The 20,640-nt window shown below is 37.7% G+C and overlaps 1 protein-coding gene and 1 long non-coding RNA gene across 3 annotated transcripts; both read right to left on the bottom strand.

Annotated features, from left to right (window-relative positions):
* Positions 1 to 13,091: 13,091 nt before the first annotated feature.
* LOC148561846 (uncharacterized) lies at positions 13,092 to 14,182 on the bottom strand. 2 transcript variants are annotated; one of them, XR_015886164.1, is made up of 3 exons: positions 13,840 to 14,182; positions 13,464 to 13,710; positions 13,092 to 13,346 (listed from the first exon to the last, which is right to left on the bottom strand). It is a non-coding gene; the product is annotated as an uncharacterized LOC148561846 (long non-coding RNA). The 2 variants fall into 2 exon arrangements; XR_015886165.1 differs by having other exon boundaries at positions 13,843 to 14,182.
* Positions 14,183 to 15,345: 1,163 nt separating this feature from the next.
* On the bottom strand, positions 15,346 to 20,023 carry LOC107648819 (uncharacterized). The gene is made up of 6 exons (XM_016352633.3): positions 19,669 to 20,023; positions 18,105 to 18,344; positions 17,075 to 17,186; positions 16,801 to 16,975; positions 16,058 to 16,298; positions 15,346 to 15,833 (listed from the first exon to the last, which is right to left on the bottom strand). Exons 1-6 carry the CDS (start codon positions 19,850 to 19,852, stop codon positions 15,553 to 15,555), a joined length of 1,233 nt encoding a protein of 410 aa, XP_016208119.1. The 5' UTR covers positions 19,853 to 20,023; the 3' UTR covers positions 15,346 to 15,552.
* Between the last annotated feature and the right edge of the window lie 617 nt (positions 20,024 to 20,640).

The raw sequence follows: 20,640 nt of genomic DNA, 5'->3' as shown, positions 1-20,640 counted from the left end.
ATAATGCAGAAATCCACTTCCGGGACCCACTTGGTGCGTGTCTGGGCTGAGCTTCCAAGCTTTCACGTGCATATGCCCAAAGTTGGCGTTAAACACCACCCTGGGTGCCAGAATGGGCGTTTAACGCCGAAAAAGGTGCCAGTTCTGACTTTTTACGCTATAAAGTTTTAGGCTGACTTTGAATACCAGTTTGGGCCATCAATTCTCAGGAAAAGTATGGACTATTATATATTTCTGCAAAGCCCAGGATATTTACTTTCCAAAAAAATTGAGAGCGCACCAATCGGGCTTCTGTAGCACGAGAAAATCTATTTCGAGTGCAGGAGAGTCAGAATCCAACATCATTTGCAGTCCTTTCTCAGCCTCTGAATCAGATTTTTGCTCAGGTCCCTCAATTTCAGCCAGAAAATACCTGAAATTATAGAAAAACACACAAACTCATACTAAAGTCCAAAAATGTTATTTTTAAATAAAACTAAAAAAATATAATAAAAAGTAGCTAAATCATACTAAAAACTATGTAAAAACAATTCCAAAAATGGTATAAATTATCCGCTCATCACAACACCAAACTTAAATTGTCGCTTGTCCCCAAGTAACTGAAAACAAAATAGGATAAAAAGAAGAGAATATACAATGAATTCCAAACTTATCAATGAAGATTAGCTTCAATTAGATGAGCGGGACTTGTAGCTTTTTTGCTTCTGAAGTTTTGGCATCTTACTTTATCCTTTGATGTTCAGAATGATTGGCATCTATAGGAACTTAGAATTCAGATAGTGTTATTGATTCTCCTAGTTCAGTATGTTGGTTCTTGAACACAGCTACTTTTATGAGTCTTGGCCGTGACCCTAAGCATTTTGTTTTCCAGTATTACCACCGGATACATAAATGCCACACACACATAACTGGGTGAACCTTTTCAGATTGTGACTCAGCTTTGCTAGAGTCCCCAGTTAGAGGTGCTCAGAGCTCTTAAGCACACTCTTTTTGCTTTGGACCACGACTTTAACCATTCAGTCTCAAGCTTTTCACTTGACACCTTCACGCCACAAGCACATGGTTAGGGACAGCTTGATTTAGCCGCTTAGGCCAGGATTTTATTCCTTTGGGCCCTCCTATCCATTAATGCTCAAAGCCTTGGATCCTTTTTCAACCCTTGCCTTTTGGTTTAAAGGATTACTGGCTTTTTCTGCTTGTTTTTTCTTTTTCTTTCTTTTTTCTTTAAATTTTTTTTCGAACTTTTTCGCCACTTTTTCTTTTCTCTTTTTTTTTGCAAGCTTTTTACTGCTTTTTCTTGCTTCAAGAATCAATTTTATGATTTTTCAGATTATCAATAACATTTCTCCTTTTTCATTATTCTTTCAAGAGCCAACAATTTTAACATTCATAAACAACAAATTCAAAAATATGCACTGTTCAAGCATTCATTCAGAAAACAAAAGGTATTGCAACCACATCCAAATAATTAAACTAATTTCAAGATAAAATTCAAAATTCATGTACTTTATTCATTTAAGAAAGGTGATGGATTCATAGGGCATTCATAGCTTTAAGACATAGACTCTAAACTTTATTGATCATGGAATAAAAATAAGACATAAAATAAACATAAAAGCAAACAAATAATAATAAAAGAAAGGAAATTAAAGACATAAAAATAAATGACTCTAATACTAATGCTTATGTAACTCTTAAAATATGTTTCTAATAAAAAAAGTTATCATAGAGTTAGGACTCAACAACCTTTATTTTGAGAGATAGGTGCTCCTTCAATCTGTGGAATGTTCGGCTCTTCAAGGATTAGCTTCTGGCGCTTTAGTTCCTGTAGCTCACGCCCTTGCTCCTCTTATTCTCTGAACAGTTTGCAGAGCATGCTGTTCTGATTCTGCTGCTCTTCTTTAAGTTGATCCATAGATTCTTGCAGCTTGTTGACAGATGCTTCTAAGCAGGCGCAATAGTCAAATTGAGGAATTTCTGGAAGGAGCTCATGCGCCCTCCTCTTGATGAGGTTGTCTTGAACTTGAGGTCTATCCATTATCCTTTTAGTGATTGGGTGTTCAACTGGAATATACTCATCCACACCTATCTGTATCCCCGCATCTTTACATAACAGACTGATCAAGCTTGGATAAGCCAATTTGGCTTCAGTGGATTCCTTGTTTGCAATTAAGTAAATTTCACAAGGAATTAGCTTATGAACCTCCACTTCTTTTCCCAGCATAATACAGTGAATCATCACTGCTCTTTTGACAGTGACTTCAGAGCGGTTACTGGTGGGAAGTATAGATCTCCCAATGAAATCCAGCCAGCCCCTAGCAATTGGCTTGAGGTCTCCTTTCTTTAGTTGGTTTGGAATACCTTTTGAATTGGTTATCCACTTGGTTCCAGGGAGGCAGATATCCTCTAGAACTTTATCCAACTTTTTATCTTTAGTCATTCTCCTATTAAAGGATTCTGGATCATCCTGCAGTTGAGGAAGTTTGAGGACTTCTCTCACTTTGTCAAGATGGAAGTAGATAATCCTCCCTCTGACCATGGTTCGGAAAGTGTGGAAGACGGTTCCCTCCATTCTTTGCTTATCTGTCAGCCACAGATTTGCATAGAATTCCTGGACCATATTTCTTCCCACATTCATCTCAGGATTAGCTAGGATTTCCTAGCCTCTGTTTCGAATTTGCTCTTGGATCTCTGGATATTCGTCTTCTTTCAGATCGAACTTGACTTCTGGGATCACTGATCTTCTGCACACTATTTTGAAGTAATGATATGCATGTTCTTTGGTGCAAAACCTCTCATGCATCCATTGTGGTTTTGGATTGTTTTCTTTCTTACCTCTTTGAGTGGTTTGTTTTCCTTTAGGGGCCATGATCTTGGTCAGTGATCACGGAAAATCACACCAAACTTAGAGGTTTTCTTGTCCTCAAGCAAAAGCAAAGAAAGAAAATGAGTAGATAGACAGAAGGATTCGAATGATGGAGGAGGGGTGATGGCCGAATGTATAAATAGAGGGGAGGGAGGGTATGGTTTTGAAATTTTAGAAAAAGATATGATTGAAAGATATGATTGATACAAGATAAACATGATATGCAAAAGAGAAGATTGTTTTCAAAATTTAAGAGATATGAAGAAGATGTGAGGAAGTTAAATCTGAATTTTAGTTTATGCATCTAAGAAATAAAAGATAATATGAATGAATTGAAAAGATTTGAAAAGAAATAGAAAAGATAAATGAGTGTTTGAAAAAGATTTGAAAAGAATTTGAAAGAGAATTAATGAAAATTTATAAGTTCATAAATTTTTGTGAATGGAAATCAAAAGATGAATGTTTGTAATGTTTGGATGCAGAAAATTTTGATTTAAAACATGAAAATTCGAAAAAAATTTGAATTGAAATGAAATTACCTCTCCCCTAGCTATCCTGGCATTAAACGCCCAAAATGATAGCCATTCTGACGTTTAACGCCCATCTAGTGGCCATTTTAGGCATTTAACGCCCAGCCAGATACCCTGGCTGGCGTTAAACGCCAGAAATCCTTTCTCATTGGGAATTTTTCTGAACACCTAGGATGCTGCTGTTTCTGGCGTTAAACGCCCAGAATAATAGCCATTCTGGCGTTTAACGCCCAGATTGCCTCTTTACTGGCGTTTTGATGCCAGTGAGCTCTTTTACTCTATCATTCTTCTGCTTTATGTTCTGAACCTTCATACCCTTGACTTGTTTACTGAAAAAGCATCAATAAACATGGACAACAAAATTAAATGGACTTATATAATTGTTATAAACATCTAATTTGATTTGATAATAGCTGGGTTGCCTCACAGTAAGCGCTTCTTTACTGTCTTTAGCTAGACTTCACTGAGCTTTTTAATTCAATCTCAGTTTTGAGCATTCTTGCTCAATATTGCCTTCAAGATAATATTTGATTCTCTGTCCATTAACAATGAACTTTTTGTCAAAATCAATATCCTGAAGCTCTACATAGCCATATGGTGACACACTTGTAATCACATATAGTCCCCTCCACTAGGACTTCAATTTCCCAGGGAACAATTTGAGCCTAGAGTTAAATAGCAGGACCTTCTGTCCTGGCTCAAAGACTCTAGATGACAGCCTTTTGTCATGCCATCTTTTTGCTTTTTCTTTATAGATTTTAGCATTTTCGAAAGCATTGAGTCTAAACTCCTCTAGCTCATTCAACTGGAGTAGTCTTTTCTCTCCAACTATCTTAGCATCAAGGTTTAGGAACCTGGTTGCCCAGTAGGTCTTGTGTTCCAGTTCCACTGGCAGATGACAGGCTTTTCCATACACAAGCTGGTATGGAGAGGTCCCTATAGGATTCTTGAATGCTGTTCTGTATGCCCACAGAGCATCATCCAGACTTCTTCCCCAGTCCTTTCTACGGGTACTTACAGTCCGTTCTAGGATTCGTTTTAGTTCTCTATTTGAGACTTCAGCCTGCCCATTTATCTGTGGATGATATGGAGTTGCCACTTTGTGGTTAATTCTATATCAGACCAGAGCAGAGTCAAGCTGTTTATTGCAGAAATGAGTGCCTCCATCACTGATAAGTATCCTAGGGACACCGAACCTACTGAAGATATGCTTCTGGAGAAACTTCATCACTGTCTTGGTATCATTAGTGGGTGTTGCAATTGCCTCTATCCATTTGGATACATAGTCTACTGCCACTAGAATATAAGTGTTTGAGTATGATGGTGGGAAAGGCCCCATGAAGTCAATACCCCATACATCAAACAACTCAATCTCTAAGATCCCTTGTTGAGGCATGGCATAACCATGAGGCAGATTACCAACTCTCTGGCAACTATCACAGTTACATACAAACTCTCGGGAGTCTCTATAGAGAGTAGGCCAGTAGAAGCCACATTGGAGAACCTTGGTGGCTGTTCGCTCACCTCCAAAGTGTCCTCTATATTGTGATCCATGGCAGTGGCATAGGATCTTTTGTGCCTCTTTTCTAGGCACACATCTACGGATTACTCCGTCTGCATGCCTTTTAAAGAGATATGGTTCATCCCACAAGTAGTACTTTGCATCAAAAATTAACTTTTTCATTTGTTGCTTACTGTACTCTTTGAGTATGAATTTCACAGTTTTATAGTTTGCAATGTCTGCAAACCATGGTAATTCCTGAATGGCAAAGAGTTGCTCATCCGGAAAGATTTTAGAGATTTCAGTAGGAGGGAGGGACGCCCCTTCTACTGGTTCTATCCGGGATAGGTGATCTGCTACTTGGTTCTCTGTCCCTTTTCTGTCTCTTATTTCTATATCAAACTCTTACAGAAGCAACACCCATCTTATGAGTCTGGGTTTTAAATCCTGCTTTGTGAGGAGATATTTTAGAGCAGCATGGTCAGTGTACACAATCACTTTTGATCCCACTAAATAAGATCTGAACTTGTCAAATGGCATAAAACACTGCAAGTAACTCTTTTTCTGTGGTTGTGTAATTTTTCTGTGCGTCATTCAAAACACAGCTAGCATAGTAAATGACGTGCAAAAGCTTGTTATGCCTCTATCCCAACACTACACCAATGGCATGGTCACTGGCATCACACATTAGTTCGAATGGTAATATCCAGTCTGGTGCAGAAACAACTAGTGTTGTGACCAACTTAGCTTTCAGAGTTTCAAACGCTTGCAGACACTCAGTGTTAAAAACAAATGGCGTGTCAGCAGCTAGCAGATTACTTAGAGGTTTTTCAATTTTTGAAAAATCCTTTATAAACCTCCTATAGAATCCTGCATGTCCCAGAAAGCTTCTGATTGCTTTAACATTGGCAGGTGGTGGTAATTTTTCAATTACCTCTACCTTAACTTGATCCACCTCTATTCCCTTGCTTGAAATTTTGTGCCCAAAGACAATTCCTTCAGTCACCATAAAGTGACATTTTTCCCAGTTTAACACCAGGTTAGTCTCTTGGCACCTTTTCAGAACAAGTGCTAGATGGTCAAGCCAGGAGCTGAATGAGTCGCCAAATACTGAGAAGTCATCCATGAAGACTTCCAGAAATTTCTCTACCATATCAGAGAAGATAGAGAGCATGCACCTCAAAAAAGTTGCAGGTGCATTGCACAGACCAAATGGCATCCTTCTGTAAGCAAATACTCCAGAAGGACATGTGAATGTTGTATTCTCTTGGTCCTGAGGATCTACTACAATTTGGTTGTAACCTGAATAACCATCCAAAAAGCAGTAGTATTCATGACCTGCTAGTCTCTCTAGCATCTGGTCTATAAATGGTAAAGGAAAATGATCCTTTCCGGTGGCTATATTGAGTCTTCTATAGTCAATACACATACGCCACCCTGTAACTGTTCTTGTAGGAACCAGTTCATTTTTTTCATTGTGAACTACTGTCATGCCTCCCTTCTTGGGGACAACTTGGACAGGGCTCACCCAGGGGCTATCAGAAATGGATAAATAATCCCAGCCTCTAGTAACTAAGTGACCTCTTTCTGCACCACCTCCTTCATGGCTGGATTCAGCCGCCTCTGTGGTTGAACCACTGGCTTAGCATCATCCTCCAATAGGATCTTGTGCATGCATCTGGCTGGGCTAATGCCTTAAGATTACTTATGGACCACCCAAGAGCTGTCTTGTGTGTCCTTAGCACCTGAAGTAGTGCTTCCTCTTCCCTTGGCTCTAAAGCAGAACTTATGATCACAGGAAAAGTGTCATTTTCTCCTAGAAATGCATATTTCAAGGATGGTGGTAGTGGTTTGAGCTCGGGTTTAGGAGGCTTCTCCTCTTTCTGAGGAGCTATCAGAGGTTCTTCTGTTTTCTCTGGTTCCTCCAGATCGGGCTAAACATCTTTAAAAATGTCCTCTAGCTTTGATTCAAGACTCTCAGTCATATTGACCTCTTCTACCAGAGAGTCAATGATGTCAGCGCTCAGGCAGTCTTTTGGTGTGTCTGGATGCTGCATAGCTTTGACAGCATTCAACTTAAACTCATCCTCATTGACTCTCAGGGTTATCTCCCCTCTTTGGACGTCAATGAGGGTTCGTCCAGTTGCTAGGAAAGGTCTTCCTAGAATGAGAGTTACACTCTTGTGCTCCTCCATTTCCAACACTACAAAGTCAGTAGAAAAGGCAAATGGCCCAACCTTAACAATCGTGTCCTCAATTATGCCTGATGGGATTTTAATGGAGCCATCAGCAAGTTGGAGACATATCCGGGTTGGTTTAACCTCATCAGTCAAACCAAGCTTTTTGATAGTGGATGCAGGTATTAGGTTGATACTTGCCCCAAGATCACATAGAGCTGTCTTGGTACAAGCACCTTCTAATGTGCATGGTATCATAAAGCTTAGTTGCTGCAGGTTTATTTCCTATAGAAGTGGTTGGGGAAGCCTGCTTAAGGGGGTTGTTATCAGCACTTGCAGGTGTCTGATCCCTTAGTGGCATTTGAACGCCAGAATTGGGGGCTTCATGGGTGTTTAACGCCAGATTGCCACCCCTTTCTGGCGTTTGGACGCCAGAATTAGCCATTCCTGGGGCGTTTAACGCAACTTTCCTACCCTTTTCTGGCGTTTGAACGCCAGAATCATTCCTCTCTGGGCTCTTACTATCCTCAGAGGGATTTTGGGCAGTGGGTTGGTCATCCTCTGTTATTTGTTTCTTTCTTGGCTTTCTGCTGCTTTGAATTGAGACATTCAATGTCTTCCTATTCCTTAATTGAACAGCTTGGCATTCTTTTGTTATCTGTTTAGATAGCTGCTGTCTTGTCTGATCCAATTGTGCTTCCATATACTGGTTAGCATTTTTAGTGTCTTGGAGCATCTCTTTGAATTCTGCAAACTGTTTTGTTATAATAAGTAATTGCTGATTGAGTTCAGCAACTTGTTCTTGAGGACTAAGTTTAGTGGATACTGCATTAGCTTCTTCTTTCATGGAGGTCCCACTACTTAAGTATAGATATTAATTTCTAGCAACTGTATCAATGAGCTCTTAAGCCTCTTCAATTGTCTTTCTCATATGTATAGATCCACCAGCTGAATGGTCTAAAGATATTTGGCCCTTTTCTGTAAGACCATAATAAAAGATATCCAACTGTACCCATTCTGAAAACATTTCAGAGGGGTATCTCCTTAGCATCCCTCTGTACCTCTCCCAGACTTCATAAAGAGATTCATTATCCTCTTGTTTAAAGCCTTGGATGTCCAGCCTTAGCTGTGTCATCCTTTTTGGAGGGAAATATTGATTCAGGAATTTGTCTAATAACTGTTTCCATGTTCTTATGCTTGCTGTGGGTTGGTTGTTTAACCACCTCTTAGCTTGATCTTTTACAGCAAATGGAAACAGTAATAATCTGTAGACATCCTGATCTACTTTCTTATCACGTACTGTGTCAGTAATTTGTTGGAACTATGCCAGAAATTCAGTAGGTTCTTCCGGTGGAAGACTGGAATACTGACAATTTCGCTGCACCATGATAATGAGCTGAGGATTTAACTCAAAGCTGCTTGCTCTTATGGGGGGTATACAGATACTACTCCCATATGCAGCAGTAGTGGGGTTAGCATATGACCCCAAAGTCCTTCTGGACTGTTCATTTCTACTTAGGTCCATGATGGAGAAAGGAAGATGTTGTGGATTGTAAAATAGAAATAAAGTAAAAGAAAAATTAAAATATTTTTGTTTTTATTTTATTTAATTAAAGATAAACCGAATTGAAAGAAAGAAATAAAATAAAATAATTGAAAAATAAAATATAAATTTTGAAAACTAAAAGATAAAGAAATAAAAGAAATTCGAATAATAAAAAGATTAATAGATGAAAATTTTAAAAATTTTTTGGGTATGATTTTCGAAAAATGAAGAGAGAGAAAGTGGTTAGGAGGTTTTGAAAAAGATATGTCTTAAAATTAAAGATACTTGTAAAATAAACAAAAATTTAAAAGATTTGAAAAAGATATGATTTTGAAATTTGAAGATTGAAACTTTCTTAGCAAGGAAACACCAAATTTAAAATTTTTCAATCAAAATAATAAAATAGTACAGGTAATTTGAAAATGACAAGTAAATAAAGGAAAAGATATTTTATTGAATTTTTGAATTTAATGAGGAAAGAGAAAAACAATAAAATGACACCAAACTTAAAATTTTTAGATCAAAACAAAGAAACCAAAGAAGAAAACTTTGAATGTCAAGATGAACACCAAGAACACTTTGGAGATCAAGATGAACACCAAGAACAAATTTTGGAAATTTTTAAGAAAATAAAAACACAAAGGATACCAAACTTAAAAATTTTTATACTTTGGACACTAATAATTCGAAAATGCACAAGAAAAACAAGAAAAGACACAAAACAAGAAAAACTAAAGATCAAAAGAGGAAAATAAACAAGAACAACTTAAAGATTAAGAAAGAACTAAGAACATGTATTTCGAAAAATTGAAAGAAAAATAAAGGCATGCAATTGACACCAAACTTAAAACATGAAACTAAACTCAAACAGAAGACTAAATCATGAAGTTATTGGTTTAAAAATTTTCGAAAATAATTTAGAAAAAAAAAATAAGGATTTTAAAATTTTAACCAAAAACAATAATAGAAGATTCAATTTTAGTGACTCTAAACTAAAAAGATAAATTTTTCCTAATCTAAGCAACAAAATAAACCGTCAGTTGTCCAAACTCGAACAATTCCCGGCAACGGCGCCAAAAACTTGGTGTGGGAAATTGTGATTACACTTTTCACAACTCCGCACAACTAATCAGCAAGTGCACTGGGTCGTCCAAGTAATACCTTACGTGAGTAAGGGTCGATCCCACGGAGATTATCGGCTTGAAGCAAGCTATGATTATTTTGTAAATCTTAGTCAGGAGATTAATGATAAGAGTGATTGTATTTATGAAAAATAAATAACATAAAATAAATAGTACTTGTGATTCAGTAATGAGAAAAAGGTTGAGGTTCCGGAGATGCTCTGTCGTCTGAATCTCTACTTTCCTACTGTCTTCTTTTCCAAACACGCATGGCTTCCTTCAATGGCAAGCTGTATGATCCTCTCAGATGAAAAATACCAGGTAAGATCTCTGCACGACTAATCAACTGTCGGATTTCTCATCTCGGATGAAAAATACCAGGTACAGCTACCGCACGGCTAATCATCTGTCGGTTCCCACTAGCATCGGAATAGGACCCTTGTCCTTTTGCACACTGTCACTGCGCCCAACATTCGCAGGTTTGAAGCTCGTCACAGTCATCCCTTCCCGGATCCTACTCGGAATACCATAGACAAGGTTTAGACTTTTCGGATCCCAGGAATGCTGCCAATTGGTTCTAGCCTATACCACGAAGGTTCTAACCTTCGGACTCGGTCTGTAGATTAGAAACCCAAGAGATACGCACTCAAGCTGTCGCCCAATGACTACGTTGAGCTCAGATAGAATGGGAGTGGTTGTCAGGCATGTGTTCATAGGTTGAGGATAATGATGAGTGTCACGGATCATCATATTCTCCATATTGAAGTACGAGTGAGTATCTTAGAATAGAATCAAGCGTGATTGAATAGAAAACAATAGTAGTTGCATTAATCCATTGAAACACAACAGAGCTTCTTACCCCCCACCTATGGGGTTTAGAGACTCATGCCGTAGAAGGTACAATATGAAGTGTAAATGTCATGAGGTACAAAATGAATCTCTAAAAGTAGTTTTTATACGAGACTAGTAACTTAGGTTTACAGAAAATGAGTAACTAAGTACAGATAGTGTAGAAATCCACTTCTGGTACCCACTTGGTGCGTGTCTGGGCTGAGCTTCCAAGCTTTCATGTGCATATGCCCAAAGTTGGCGTTAAATGCCACCCTGGGTGCTAGAATGGGCGTTTAACACCGAAAAAGGTGCTAGTTCTGGCGTTTTACGCCAGAAAGTTTTAGGCTGACTTTGAACGCCATTTTGGGCCATCAATTCTCGGGTAAAGTATGGACTATTATATATTACTGGAAAGCCCAGGATGTCTACTTTCCAACGCAATTGAGAGCGTGCCAATTGGTCTTCTGAATCTCGAGAAAATCCATTTCGAGTGAAGGAGGGTCAGAATCGAACAGCATCTACAGTCCTTTCTCAGCCTCTGAATCAGTTTTTTGCTCAGGTCCCTCAATTTCAGCCAGAAAATACTGAAAATTACAGAAAAACACACAAACTCATAGTAAAGTCCAGAAATGTAATTTTTAAATAAAAACTAATAAAAATATAATAAAAAGTAGCTAAATCACACTAAAAACTATGTAAAAATAATGCCAAAAAGGGTATAAATTATCTGCTCATCAATGATCCTACTCAAAATGCCACAGACAAGGTCGAATCTTCTGGATCAAAGAATGCTATGCCTTTGGTTCTAGCCTCTACCACAAAGACTCTAAACTCCCTATACCCCGGCTGAACTGGTGTCTCGAGAAGTCCCCAACGAAGGCGCTAGCAAGACTTATAAAACAGCAATGTCTATGCCTCTTATGGGCGCTAAACGCCCAACTGGTGTTTAGCGACAGGCAGTCTGAATTGAAAACCCACTCTTGGAGAATCTCTAGTTGGATTTAGCTTTTATTTGTTATCTTATCTTTTATTTTTGGAATTTTTATTTACTTAGTTTTAGGATTTATTATTTTATTTTATTTTATTTTCAAATCAAATTCGGTTAGATATAAAAGGGAAAAGATTCACCCTTCAGGGTGATCTTCTCACTTCCGCACATTTTACTTTTCGGAACCCTTGTTTTCTCTATAAGTCATGAGCCACTAAACCTCCTTGGTTAAGGTTAGGAGCTCTATTTATTTCTATGGATTAAGACTATTATTTTTCCATTTTAATTAATGTACTCATTCAATTTCAAGGAGTACTTCCGTTCTTAATTTTATGAATCTGGGTGGAACGAGAGTATGACCCTTATTCTAGATGCGTTCTTGTGATCCTTGGGAGAAGTCTCTCACTTGAACACAGCTTGAAATTAAATTCCTCCTAAATTGCTAATTACTTGAACTAATCAGGATATGTGACATATAATCCATTTTAGCTTTAGATAATTAGGGTTTTGTGGTCATAAACTAGGTTTGAACTTAACCCTCTAATCGGAATTAAGTGACCAAGAGATTGGCAGTTGATAAAGGTTAGAGGAGACTAAACTACTAAGAGAATAGGGTTTAGTCAACTACAGTTTGATATGGAATGCATCTTGCATGATTAAAATAGTTGGTAAGAAAACTTAATCCGGAAAAAGTAAACATCTCCATTACCTTAATTGTTTCTCTCATTGATTTCTACACCAAACGCATTATTTGGTTCTTTTACTCTTGATATATTGTTTAATGCTTTTGAAACCCACAAAACCAACTTTTATTTCTGCCTAACTAAACCAATCAGCCAACCATTGTTGCTCAGTCCATTAGTCCTCGTGGGATCGATCCTCACTTACCTTAGGTATTACTTGGACGACCCAGTGCACTTGTTGATTCAGTTGTGGATATTCTCAAAATGCGCACTAAAATGATACTAGAAACCTATTGGAATTTGCAATCCAAACAACAATAGATTGTGAGAGTTTAGTCTGGGAATGGACTAATATTTCAGGCAATTGGGACACAAACAAACTCAAAAACTACCTACCAAAAGACTATGTGTTGAAGATTCTAGCTTCACCAGCACCATCACATGATAGAGAAGAAAACAGAATTGGTTGGAGACATACAGAAGATGAGAATTTTTCTATAAGAGCCACATATAATAAGGGTGGCAATGGGGGCGGGTATGGGCGGGTTTTTGCCCTACCCGATCCCACCCCGTCCTACAATAACAACATGCTATGCTCTTATCTGTAGGCAATAAAAAGTTGAACCCTAAGTCGTTCCCACGGGGTACCTGCCCCATCTCTACCCGCCTCTATAATTATTAAAATCCAACAAATAAAATTAAATTTCAAAATTTATACAACCATAATCATATATATAACATAAATTAAATTTAAAACTTAAATATGATACAATATTAAAATTATGGAAAACTATGGGGAGCCAATGGAATATTTGTACAATGCGTACAATGGAAGTTTAGAGAGTATTAGAGATATAACCATTAGTGTTATCTTTTCTCATCAGCATAAGATTCTGGGATGAGTGGTATCATGACATAGTATTAGAGCTCTAGATCCGAAAGGTTAAGAGTTCCATTGGCTCCCTAGCAGGACGCTAAAATTATATATATACCAGATTGGGTATTACCTAAACCCGATCCCGCCCCAAGTCCTCGCCCCGCTAAAAACCCGGCCCGAACTCTGCAACCAATTTGGAAGTGTTGCCATCCCTACATATAAAGCTCTGCAACATTGGACAAGACCCAATCAAAATCATTCGACAAAAATTTGGAAGTGGGAGGAACCTCAAAAGTCCAAAACGGTCATCTGTAGAATTATGCATGGGAGAATTTTAACTTACCAAAGAAGAGCTCGTCTATTTGGGGGTAATGAAATCTGCCCAATTTGCAATGTAAATGAGCGAGCATTATCCACACCATCAGAGACTGCCGAAAGGTTTCAAGAACGTGGATGCAACTTATCAAACCCGAAAGTGCAATGGATTTCTTCAACAATAACAACGTGCAACAATGGATGACTCTCAATTTAGATAACCAATTGGGTCAAAGCCAAAGACACAATAAGCTAGAAACCTTCATCTTTATTTGCTGAAAATGTGGACATGAGAAAGAGAAGTAAATCAACAAAATTATCAAAGATCCTCCCAACCCACAAGTTAATCCTAAAAGTGTGGAAGAATCAAAAGAAGCATTCAATAGGAGGAGGAGAAGAATTACTACAAAGAAAAGAGAGGAGATCCACATTAGTTAGACTCCACCACCACCAGGGTGGACAACGCTAAACATAAACGACTCAAGGGACGGAAACGCAGCCAAAGCTGGCTGCGGAGGCCTGCTGCAAGACGCAAACGAAAGATGGGCAGCAGGTTTCTTTCATTTTGGGAGTTGTTTGGCGTATAAGACAGAACTTTGTGGCATCGAGAAAGGGCTTGAACTTGCATGGACTATGGGCATTAGGAAATTGGTAGTGCTGTGTGACTCTCAAGCGGTGATTAGCAAAATTAATGGGGAAGGAAATTTTAGCAAACATTCTAATGCCTTTTTGAGAAGTATTAGTTGCTCAAAAAAGAAAACTTAAGATGTTCTTTTGGTAAATATATACTAAAAAGGAAATAGATGTATTGACTACCTAGTTCAGATTAGTTTAGATCTTGAGAAAGGATATTATTTGTTGGATACACCTTTTAGAGAGGTTATTAGAATTTTAACTGATGATGAAGAAGGGACTACCTTATCCCGTTTAGTTTATAATTAGTAGTCTTTGGGCATCCCTTTAGTCCTATTATGATACCAAAAAAAAATTTTGATTATTTTTTAAAATACTGATAGCTTCCCCTCAAAATCAAATCTAATTATTAGTAACAGGTTTTTCTCAAAAAGACGAAACTTTGTAGAATTGAGGCAATTGCATTTGTTGACAGATTTGGTGATGATGTTGAAGTTGATGAACAAAGCAAACTATTCCATCCAAATTTTCATGGTAGCTCCATTGATGAAACTGCCCAGATTAATTAGTTATCTCAAATAATTTTTGTTACTTGTAAACCGACCACCATATTGCTTCCTTTTTTCAATTTCGTTAATGATTTTCTAAAGAGTAAAGTGACACATAAACTCCTAAAAAAATTAACATGAAACACATTAACCTCTGAAAAAGAAAAAATATCAATAAAATCCTTTAGAATAACAAATGTAAACCCATTACCTTCAAATTAACTCGTATGATTAGGATAAAAAGTCTTAATTTAAAATAACTTGTCCATGCCTACTATCGTAGAAGATTTCATAAGTACTTTTTTTTCTTTAAGAATTAATGTTCAAAGTATAAATTTTCAAGAGTTTATTTATCACTTTACTCTTTTCAAAATTAAAAATTTTCCCATCCCCCTCCAAAGCAATCATTTCATACTGGTTTTTCTCCTCAATGGTTCATAAGTTGAATCAAACTAAAGTTAATACTTTTTCCCCCAAAATTAATGAAGCAAGTAGGAATCTGAAACTGAAATTCCAACCACATCCATGGCATTACCAACATTTAAAATATCACAATTCATGAGAATATTTATAATTTTGGATAATAAATAAGATTCAAATCATAATTATTTTTGAAAAGGCTATCGGCAACCTTCCTTTAAAGAGGGCCACAAACCCAGATATGGCCCTTTCGCATGCTTTGTTTAGAAACTAGGAATGGCGAAGGATGCTGGGAGACATGCAGAGTAATTTTTCGGGGTACAAATATTTTCACCATACACACCCCATTCAAAGTTGTCATTCATAACACACGTTTCTCCCGTTATGTGACGTAGATGCATACCATACATATTATTTAATTACAGATAATGAAGGCAACACATCTGCAACAAATATGTTAAGTTACACACAACCTTTCCCCATAAACCTTGAAACTGGGGAGAATGGCATTTAGAGTTAAAACTCCCTTTCTGGGAACATAATTGGCGCCATAAGTGACCATAAGTAGAGCAAGGCAGTAGCCCAGCAAGTGACAATCCGAACCCACACAGAAGGCCACCCGACATCAACCAACTTCCCAGTCTCTCCAACAGAAGTTGACCAACCTGTCAGAAGCATTGCAGAATACATGCTCGCAAGAGAGAAAATCAAGTGGAAAAAGGCATATGAATATGTAACCGGCATTGCTTTCTCATTCTCAATTTCCTCCTTTCCATCCAGCGGAAGCAAAGGCTTCCCTGCATAATCACCATAATGGCGGCAGATATTTAATATCGTGGGGAATTGATGCTCATCAAGTACAATATTATAAATAGTTACGTTCTTCATGGCATCAACATCAAAAAATAAAATTCAGCTTCACGGCTATCATATATCCATATGATTGGATTCCATGTTCAGATATATACTAATGAATATGAGCATGGCATATCATGACAAATATTAGATTTTGAGAATTTACCAGCACGAGGAGAGCTTGGTGGGGAAAGCACTGTGGCAGAAGATCCAGCACGCACAGCAGAATACACAACAGATAGAACTGTCGTAAGCAAGCCCAAAGTAAGGGTGCCAGTTGAAACGGCTTTTGAGTGTTTGTGAAGGCCATTGCACTCGTAATCTCGGGGTTCACTAGACAATGCACTATAGCAGAGATAAGTACAGTATAATGAAATTACTGAAGCAGGCAGAATGCTCCCATTTACCTGTATACAAAAATAATTCAAAGACCTCAATTGCAGACACATTTACATCTACAATCATGAATACTTTTATGCATATTTGTTATATAGCATAAAACTATTTTTGCATACAAGATTATGATCCACTAATTAATCCTTCAACCAAATCTAAAACTTCAATAGCATCCTAAGCCAACAGGAAGGACCGTATGTCATCTTCATGAAATTCTCAATCCATAACAAACATTGAATTGAATCGATATGATAAAAACAGCAGATAAGACCAGGTTTAGAACATAACACCATAACAGAATAACAGATTACATATGAACTTGCACAGGATAATATTTTTCCCTGTTTTGAAGTTAAAAGTGAAAACGGAAACAGTAACCTTTAGAACCTCCCAAGTTTCAAGATGTGATATCAAATATCATAGGAAAAGACAACTAACAAACAAGCATTCAATATATATTAAAAGGACACCAAATTAGAAGTGGTTAACTGCAATGAGAAGTCAAAAACTTACCGCAGGGTGCAAAGCAACAATAGCAAAAACAAATGCAAGAAGGAGGGTCATTGTAATAAAGAAGGTATTGATTCCACAGTCTTGTCCAGATGGTGTGAAGAAGTGAAAAAGAACTCCCGAGAACACAAATGAAGCCACATAACAAACAAGTGAAACCACAAACAGAGCAACATACCTGTATGAAAAGAACCTTTAAATACTGAAAATCCTCATGTAAATATATGTCAAGAAAAGCCACAGCTATCACAGATGTCAAACAACGTCTAAAACTAACCAGAATTGTTCATCATATCCAACCCAGGTGTCATTCCATCGATGAACAAAATCTAACAATAGCACAACTTGAACTAGAAGAAACATACCCGAGCCAAACTTTGATATGGTTTCTGCAAAGAGAACATACTTCAAGATAATCATAAACAATGAAATAAATTACATGCAAAACCTATAGGAAAAAGGCTTGTCAAACTAGGCAACAACTACACCTTGTCCCAGAAGGTTAGATCAAATGAGGCCATAAGGCTCTATTAAGAATCATATCCATGCTTTAATAATTAGCATATAAATACTTAATAATCCTCCCTATACTTTTTTGGGTCTCTGTAGCTATATAACTCCTTTGTCTAGTCCAATCACCTTACTAGGAGTATGATCTCTAAAGGTCTTCTCCAAATAGATGCAAACTACTTGAGAGGAGACTTTTCCATCCCTAAAATTGGCGTTGTCCCACTTTGTATGGTGTACTCATTCATAATCCTATCTAGTTGTCTTCCCACTAATCCATCTCAACAACCTCATTTGCAACATTTAGCATATTGTCTTGTTTGCTTTTACCAATCAAGTTAAGATTTATTCAAAAGCTTACATAAGCAGTCTCAAGGTGGGGTTAAAAAGGGGGGCCAGTGTGACATTGTCAACAGCAAATTTAAAAATTGGGTTATCTTTACATGGATCAAAGAAGGAATCACTAAACTGGGAAATTAAAGAAAGCCATAGGATGATTTAAGCATTCATATATTAGTTACGGGAAAAAAATATTCAGGACTTAAAGCAATAAATTGATAGTATTCCAGTTTGCTAAACAACTTAGAAAATCTTTATCTACATTTTCCACTTTTCATTCAAGATGCAATGTCCATTTTCCAATAACCTCAGGCTCTTCAAACCAACACTTTTAAGTGTGTGATAAGCCCTCATATATGATATCAATCAAGAAATTTAGTGTCGCCTGGTAGCCAAGTTACTTAAGTTATAAGGAATCAGCTCAAGTAAATAGATAAAAAAATTTTAGAAGAAACACTTACCATAAAAGCTGATGAGCTCATTTGGAAGGAAAAACATAAAGATTACCAGAAGGAACCAACAAATTATTTTCATCATCCAACCTCCGTGATGCAAACCATCACGAGGATCCTTCTGGTTCTTGACGCCAATCATTAGAACTGCTAGAATAGTGAAAAAGAGAAAGTTCCCCAAGCTAACTCGCAAAACTGCATCTGTTTCAAACCATTCTCTGCTAGGGGTATGTTTAAAGTGATTGATCCCTACAACAAGTACCAAGTACATTAGTTTCCTCATCACACCTCATCACATAATAAGGAGTTAGTACATTGTCATCATCATATCAGACCATCCAGTTAACCTAAGCAAAATCATCAACCCAGTAACCACTTATTTGCTAGCAATAACACGTCAGGAGATGAAAAAGGAAGCCCGAAAAAGTAAGCATTTGGGTTCCATAAAATAACAGAGATCATTGACAAAAGCTAATTTCTAAAGAATTATGTTAGGTATCTAAGGAAAGTGGGAAACCACACCTTAAAAGCTAGCTGTTAAGGGGGAAGAACCACTCTCCTTATATACAACATCAAGCATCCCATACTACTCGATGTGGGACTTTGAGCACCCATAATACCCAAGTCCCTAACAATACACCGGCCCTGAGAGCCGACGTCCACGGCGGCTTCACTCTATTGACACTGACCCAACGGTAGCCACTTTGCTACGGTCTATCAGTATTCGGTATTCACCTTAATCCAGCCTATAGGTAGCCCTTTCCATGGCGCCGACAACCACGCTCTGATACCATTGTTAGGTATCTAAGGAAAGTGGGAAACCACACCTTAAAAGCTAGCTGTTAACGGGGAAGAACCTCTCTCCTTATATACAACATCAAGCATCCCATACTACTCGATGTGAGACTTTGAGCACCCATAATACCCAAGTCCCTAACAAATTACTAACAAAAGAAATACATAGATTTAAAATCCATCTCAGAGATAAATTGATAATTTTTTTCAAAATGATCCAACTAAATACTTTCCAAACTATTTGACTTTGACAGTAATCAATCTCAGAATTCATAAATAAACCTTTTAACACTTATAATGATCAAAAGGGTCAAGCTCCAAGTGAGGAGGTTGGCAAGGTGAAAAAGTTACTCTAATCACCTTGAAAGATATTGGGGTCAGATATGATGGAAGTTATAAATTCAAGGTGATTTAAACCCTCAATTTCTCACTTCATCAGTTACCAATCAAGTGAGTCTATCTTGTTTCCAACTATACGTACTGCCCAAAAATTGCACATGCAATTGCCACAACAAACAATAAAACTAAAAATGAAAGACAATAAAATTTCATTCAAATCCCAAAAAGTAATACACATATCAGTAATGTGATCAAACAAAACATAATGTCCAACAGAAATTGCCAAAATCAGGATTAATTCAAAGTTTGCCACATCTTTGGTACATTCGACAAGCGAGAAAAAAAAAACTTAAAACAAATAAATTGTAAAACACAAACACGACTGGAAAGAAATAAAGAAAAGAGGGGAAAAAGTGAAATTGAAGAAGCGAAGAGTTACAAGGAAGAGACTCCATCAAAGGAGCAGCGACTTCGCGGAGGATCCATGCGACGACGAGGGAGAAGGCGAACAGGCCGCAGTAGGCGATCCTCGCTGAACGGCGGCTGATTCCCGAAACGACCGTCCGGCACGCGTCGCATGCGCACGCGGCACAGCATGACGCAAGGCAGGAAGCTGCCCACATCGATCTTCTTGATTTGGTGATCAAATTAGGGATTACGAACTGGGGATTTTAGTTAATGGAATTGAGACTTTGGGGGTATTTGGCTTGGATAGGGCATAGACCAGGCGATGAGTGCAGAGCGAGAAGGGAAGGCAGGGAAGGCAATCTTTTATTTAAGTTTGTTTGTGCGCCATTCTCTAAAAATATATATTTTTTTAATTATATGATTTATATCTTTTTAAAATATATTTTAAAAATAAGAATAAATACTCTTTTTCATTTCTGTCTTTTTTAGAAATTGACTACATGTCCCCTAACGTTTATAAATTATCAAATCGGCCCCTATTCATATACTCTGTGATACCAATTAGCCTTTCGATTGGTTTCTCTGTTCAAAGTCGTTGGAAAACGCTGAGGTGTAAGGTGCAGCCCGTGACATGGCGTTGGATAATCCTGCGTGGAATGCTCTGTGGGCATTTGGACAATTAAATCCCTGCACACTCAGCAAAGCGGCGTCGTTTTGAAACGAAGCCCTTTGGCTCGTTTTGGGTGAAATCTCAGTCTCCCCATTTCTGAACCCTAACACTAGTGCCTCAAGCATGAGCGATCCAGAGCAATCTTCAACCTCTAACACACGCCGTGTCTGGAGGAAGACTATGGTGGGTTCGAGTAGCAATGCAAGTGAGGGTATGAAGGCCAAGTTTCAGCACCTTAAATGCAAGTGTGGCACGTATGCAATCATGCAAGAGTCTGAGACAGCCAAGAACCCGGACAGAATCTTCCTGGGTTGTTCTTACTATCGTGTAAGT

This window comes from Arachis ipaensis, chromosome B6 (genome assembly GCF_059453495.1).
Source record: "Arachis ipaensis isolate K30076 ecotype BB chromosome B6, ASM5945349v1, whole genome shotgun sequence".
Taxonomy (NCBI): domain Eukaryota; kingdom Viridiplantae; phylum Streptophyta; class Magnoliopsida; order Fabales; family Fabaceae; genus Arachis; species Arachis ipaensis.
The sequence above is the reverse complement of the archived record's forward strand: the minus strand, read 5'-3'. Positions and strand labels throughout refer to the sequence as shown.

What these genes read in the sequence shown, in the direction of transcription:
- LOC107648819 (XM_016352633.3), bottom strand. Translation starts at nt 19,852, where the DNA reads ATGTGGGCAGCTTCCTGCCTTGCGTCATGCTGTGCCGCGTGCGCATGC. An exon ending in GGATATGATGAACAATTCTG is followed by an intron (nt 16,976 to 17,074) that starts GTTAGTTTTAGA and finishes CTTTTCATACAG; the next exon opens with GTATGTTGCTCTGTTTGTGG. An exon ending in ACCAAGCTCTCCTCGTGCTG is followed by an intron (nt 15,834 to 16,057) that starts GTAAATTCTCAA and finishes GTGATTATGCAG; the next exon opens with GGAAGCCTTTGCTTCCGCTG.